General features: G+C 40.1%; 1 protein-coding gene across 1 annotated transcript in view; it reads right to left on the bottom strand.

Moving 5' to 3' along the window:
* Positions 1-1,503: 1,503 nt before the first annotated feature.
* Positions 1,504-6,000, bottom strand: part of KIF25 (kinesin family member 25) — a 71,490-nt gene continuing 66,993 nt past the window's right edge. Inside the window, exons 14-15 of the mRNA XM_074947016.1 lie at positions 4,615-4,770; positions 1,504-3,080 (exon numbers count right to left, since the gene is read on the bottom strand). Of these exons, the coding sequence (XP_074803117.1) occupies positions 2,923-3,080; positions 4,615-4,770 (314 nt within the window). The 3' untranslated portion in view covers positions 1,504-2,922. The remainder of the gene's footprint in view (positions 3,081-4,614; positions 4,771-6,000) is intronic.

Raw genomic sequence — 6,000 nt, 5'->3', positions numbered from 1 at the left:
TTTCATAATAAAACATGACTTTCTCTATGACACATTAGCCCTTAGGTTATTATTAGTGCTACCCTGACAGAGCATAGTTCCATCTAGATACTTCTGTGGCTCCATTACTGTATTATCTGGAAAAAGAAAAGGAGTACTTGTGGCACCTTAGAGACTAACAAATTTGTTAGTCTCTTAGGTGCCACAAGTACTCCTTTTCTTTTTGCGAATACAGGCTGCGAATACATGGCTGCTACTCTGAAACCTGTATTATCTGAACATCCAAGAAACACTAATAAACTTATTCTCTCCACACTCCTATGAGGGGTTTTCCATGGGTCCCATAACACAGTTTGAACACAAACTGATCTGGTCTACACAGGCACAACTAAACCATGTTACACCATAGTTAGGACACAGCCATGTTATTACTCCACTGAGCCTCACACCCAGTACATTAACCATGCAGCCATCTATCATCTCTGTGGTAACTGGGGGCTCTAGCACAGTGGTGATTTTAGAGTAGTTAGGACACAGCCATGTTATTACTCCACTGAGCCTCACACCCAGTACATTAACCATGCAGCCATCTATCATCTCTGTGGTAACTGGGGGCTCTAGCACAGTGGTGATTTTAGAGTAGACAAGGCCTTATGGCTAGAAAAGAGGAATAAAAAGAAAAGCAGCTACCAGGAGAGAGAGAGAACTTAACTATTAAACGTAGTAAGGGCACCTCTTTTAACTTACACGTTTTCCTGGTCCTCGGCATGCACGTTACATCAATTTAGATCTCCCTGTTTCCTTAAGAGGATGTGAGGGAATCGTACAGTGTTACAGAGTCTAACTTACATTGCAGTATTAAAGCCATTTCAGTTCATGCTACAATTTAGAAGCAGTCTGTCTCCCCCACTCACATCCCTCTGTAAAAATAAAGGGACATCAAATACAACACTAAGATTGAGGAATCAAACCCTTATAAGCAGGAAATTCCAAAACCAAAGGTTTCTAGAGTAATGTTAACTTTGCTGCACTGCATATCCTGTACATGTTATGATATAGATCAAACAGAGTAATGCACTAAGGTAACAAGGAAAACAGGAATAGAAAATGCTACATATGTGCAATCTGGCAGAGTTAATGTTAATGTAGAAACTTAAACTTTTGGTATTTGCTGACACTTGAAGACTTGATTTCTCAACCTTAACAATACATTATTGCTAGTTTTTGTATCATGTAGATTTTGTAAATAAATACCTAGCTTTGAAGAAAAGCCTCAGCAAGGAAATAATAGTTTATGAAAAAATCAAGTTTGAAGGTAAGGTTTCAGAGTAGCAGCCGTGTTAGTCTGTATTCACAAAAAGAAAGGGAGTACTTGTGGCACCTTAGAGACTAACCAATTTATTTGAGCATAAGCTTTCGTGAGCTACAGTGAATGCATCCGATGAAGTGAGCTGTAACTCACGAAAGCTTATGCTCAAATAAATTGGTTAGTCTCTAAGGTGCCACAAGTACTCCTTTTCTTTTTGTTTGAAGGTAAAAGTACCTTAAGGCCAGATGTTCAAAGGTATTTAGGTATCTAAAGATGCAGATAGATGCCTAGTGGAATTTCAAAAGCACCGTGGTGCCTAACTCCCACATAATTTTATACTGTGCATTTCATTTTATATGCTAACATTACTCAGTCCAACCCTTTCTCCTCTGATTATTTTAGCAACCCTTGGACTTCATTATGTCCTCTATCCTGTCCACATGAAAATAAATTCCCACCCCGAAGATGACTAGCTTTTTCCTGTGTTATGGCTAAAATCAGGTAAAGTCAATCCAGGAATTTTAATCTGGCCGCATTATTAGGAAAATGAGTTTTCTCACATCACACAATTACAATGCTAATGTACTGAGGGTCAGAGATAATACCAGAGCACCACGTGTAATGGAGCAGCAGGTATACATTCAAGAGTGAAATTCCAATAGTAGTATGCTATATAATCTCTCGATAAATATTTATGCTTGTGAAAGTTAAGAGACTCAGAGCACTATAAACTAAAGTCTTTCAGATAGGCAAATGCAATTTAAGCCTCCTCACAGAGACCCACCAATGACCTCTATCCCAGGCTAGAGGTAGTACAATCCCTAGAGACAAAAAGTCATAGTGAATCACTGGCCTCTGCTGAGCATTCAAACAGCACATAACACACATTAATAAAACCCAACTACATACCTCACGATCCGTTTTGATCTGTAATGTTATTTGAAATTGCTTAAGACTCCTCCCTCAATGGCATTTCATTCACAAACCTCAACCCACCACCCTACACATTCAGCACAGGAAAGATGGCAAAAGCAGCTAGAAGAAGCCTGGCCTAGTAGTTAAAGCATGGTACTTTAAGTTAGGTTGTGTGGGTCCTGTTTTTTTCTTGAGGGAATAGGAATGGGTTAGGAATAACCCAATGCTAGGGAGAGGAGACCAAGTCAGCAAGATAGGTGCCTAATTTTAACCCAAACATCAAACCAAATATTCCCACCAAATTTGAGATATTGAAATGAAACAGAGTAATTAAAGACTTGTGTTTTTTACTGAACTAATAGAACAGAGATTCAGCCCTTCCAGTGCGAACTGTCCAGGATCCGTGCACTGTTGATTTCATTTACTTATTTCCCAATGCTAAACATTTGCTCTAAAACTCTGTCTTGTTGTTGCTCCCCTAAAAAGCATAATATATTTCTATGCCATGCCATCCATCATGCTTGGTAGCTGTTTTCAATACCTGTTATCGTCTTTGGAACAAGAACATTATCAGCAAGTTTATGGCTTTGCTAATACCATATTGAGGAGTGTTTATTTTAACTGGCAGTTTACATCTTAAAGCATGGCTTTATGACAACAAGATACATTTCATCTGAGGAACTCATTAATAATACTTTAATCCACAGGAGCCTTAGCTTTTATTTTGATTTGCTTGACACTGGCAGATTTCTTTTCTTGACTTGTCCTCTCTGAACTTGCCGAGCACGAGTTCCGAATCCCAAGGATTGCAGTGATTCCGCTAAGTACTTCTGGCAGGGGGAGACGCACAGCATGACCAGCAATTTAGCGCTGCCCCCTAAAAACAGTAAAAACACACACACACAAACACACTTATTTTCAATAAGTTTTTAAATACTGACCTGCTGAACTGCACAGAAGCCAGAGTAGGCTGCTATCAATTCTATGAATCAGAGCACTATACAAACAGCGCTGTTGAAAGCATATGGGCACTATAGTAAAGCCATATGGGATTGTCTCATTTAGCTAGCTGATCATTTGCTGTTATTTTTCACCATTTGTAATACAGAACTTCCTGCCCCTTTCACTAACAAGTCGACGAATACATTTTGGGTATCAGTGCTCTGTTGCAGTTGTAACATCAGCATATCTAAAAGCTGAAGAGATCACTTGTATCCAAGTACTGCAAAAAAGGAAGCTTTAACTGTCAAGAGCTCACGGTGGAAGTTTAAGGACATTCCCAAAATCATGCATGGGAATGACTGACATGACTGGTTGTGTCACAGGATGGAAACTGTAGCTCAGAGTTTAGGTAACATGTCCAAAGTCCTACAACATGTCAGTACTACACCTTGCATTTTAACCCAGATCTCCTGACTCACCGGCCCATGCAAATCCCTTCACCACTCACTGTCTCACTTTCCAGAATTTGAAAACAGGCAAATTTTATCCCTCTCAAAAAAAAAAAAAAAAAAAAAAAAGTTACTGCAGATATATTGCTAAGCTTCAATATTTTGCCTTCAATATTTTCCCAAGGTTGTAGTGCAGGAAGAGGTGAATTTAGAATTCTGTGGCAAAAAATCCTCTTGGAAAATCTGTGCTTGTTATTCTAGTCACCACACCTGAGATTCAATCGGGCAGCTCAAGAGCTAAAAGCATAAATTGGAACAGCTTGAGCTGAATCTCACTATCTAGGGGCCGTAAGAGAATCATATGCTCCATGGATAGGACACAGAACGGGACCTGTAACACACACTCACCAGTGGCTTACACTGATTTTTTCTATCACTACCGTACACATGGATGAAATGTTAGAGTAGAGCAGCCCATCCGAATACCAAAAGAAGCTGCAACGCTTAAGTGGATGCTGAAGTGTCTCCATTTATTGTTTTGGTATTGTGCATTCTGGGCAACAAGAACAGCCATGAAATCTGCAAATTTCTGACACACATTGTATCAACTAAACCCTGGAAGAGTTAAACTTAACTTTTACAACTCACTTGATATTAAACCTTAAATTAATGAATTAAACTTCACGACATCTTATGGAGGTAGGTCACCGTTATCAGTTACCAATTTACCAATGAGAAAACCAAGACTCAGGAAAGTTAAATGCCTTAAGCAAATCAGTGAGATGGGACTCCAGAACAGAACCCCAGAGTTCTGATTCCTTGTGCTATAGCCTCCCACACAACATTGCTCCACACCATACCCTTACAACCTTTGTTCTATACAACATCAATGGGAAAAGATCAACACACACACACACAAAACAACAAAAATTAATTACTTTCCTAACAAAATGTGAAAAAAAGTTTGGAAGAAGAAATGTAACTCAATATTGTTACATAAAAGGCAAAAGAAATAATCACCTATGGAGTCCTGGAGTAGGTGGGTAAGTTTGCTGTTTCTATACGGAATGTGAGAGCGCTGCTCCGCTATTGCTCCAAGTACATCTGACAGAGCAGATAAGCTACGGTTAATGAACGAGGTCTCTCTCAGGGCTACTCCTGTCACTCCAGACATACCTAATGCAATACAAGGAAACAACAGTCAGAATAAGCAAAGGTTCCTTGTCATCTTCAGGCATCTGCTAAGCTCGATGTACAAAAGCTCTATGCCTTGTATATTACTTTGACCTGAAGTGTAACTTTTTTGTTTTAATAACACATTTAAAGGCAAGTGATAAACATGTTTTACTATCTCTCTTAGGTACTTACATGGCCCCCACTGCTGTCGTATCTGAGCACCTCATAATCTTTGATGTATTTAACTAAACTGTCTTTTGCAAAAAATATCCAATATCCATGTTCACATATATATATTGTGACAGGGTCAGGCCAGATGGCTACAGGAGAGTGATAGAAGGCAGATATATTAGCCCCAGGTTAGGTAGGTCCCCTTTCCCTGGGTAAGGTAACAGGGAAGGTTCCAGAACAATCAGGAACCTTCTGGAGACAATTAAGACTGACAGGGTGATTAGAACACCTACAGCCAATCAAGAAGCTGCTAGAATCAATTAAGGCAGGCTAATCAGGGCACCTGGGTTTAAAAAGGAGCTCACTTCAGCTTGTGATGTGTGAGAGGAGCTGGGAACAAGAGGCACTAGGAACTGAGAGTGAGAACGCATACTGTTGGAGGAGTGAGGAGTACAAGCATCATCAGACACCAGGAGGGAGGTTCTATGGTGAGGACAAAGAAAGTGTTGGGAGGAGGGCATGGGGAAGTAGCCCAGGGAGTTGTAGCTGTTGCACAGCTATTCCAGGAGGCACTCTAAACAGCTGCATACCACAGGACCCTGAGCTGGAACCTGGAGCAGAGGGCGGGCCCGGGTTCCCCCCAAACCTCCCAACTCCTGGTCAGACACAGGAGGAGTTGACCTGGACTGTGGGTTCATGAAAATGGCCAAACTGAGGGCTGCTGTGAAGGTCCAAGGCGAGCAAATCCGTCAATAAGCGCAAGACCCACCAAGGTAGAGGAGGAACTTTGTCACACTATATATATATTAAAAAGTCAGAATACATTATACTGTATATTTTTTCCTGACTTCACTCGCTCACATAAAATGTGAAAATACAAGTGAAAGCCACTCTTCCTGTTATGAATACCACATATCCCAAATACAGGAAGAAAAAGTACTGCTAATACCATTGACAGAATTATTATTAAGTCAAATCAATATAAATGGGGAAAAATACATTAATATATGAAGAAGTTACACAGTTTTAGCCATACAGGATTTGTTAGGGAGAATACTG

Source organism: Natator depressus, chromosome 3 (assembly GCF_965152275.1).
Source record: "Natator depressus isolate rNatDep1 chromosome 3, rNatDep2.hap1, whole genome shotgun sequence".
In the NCBI taxonomy this organism is placed as follows: Eukaryota; Metazoa; Chordata; order Testudines; family Cheloniidae; genus Natator; species Natator depressus.
Note: the sequence above shows the minus strand (reverse complement) of the source record. Positions and strands in the feature narration are given on the sequence as shown.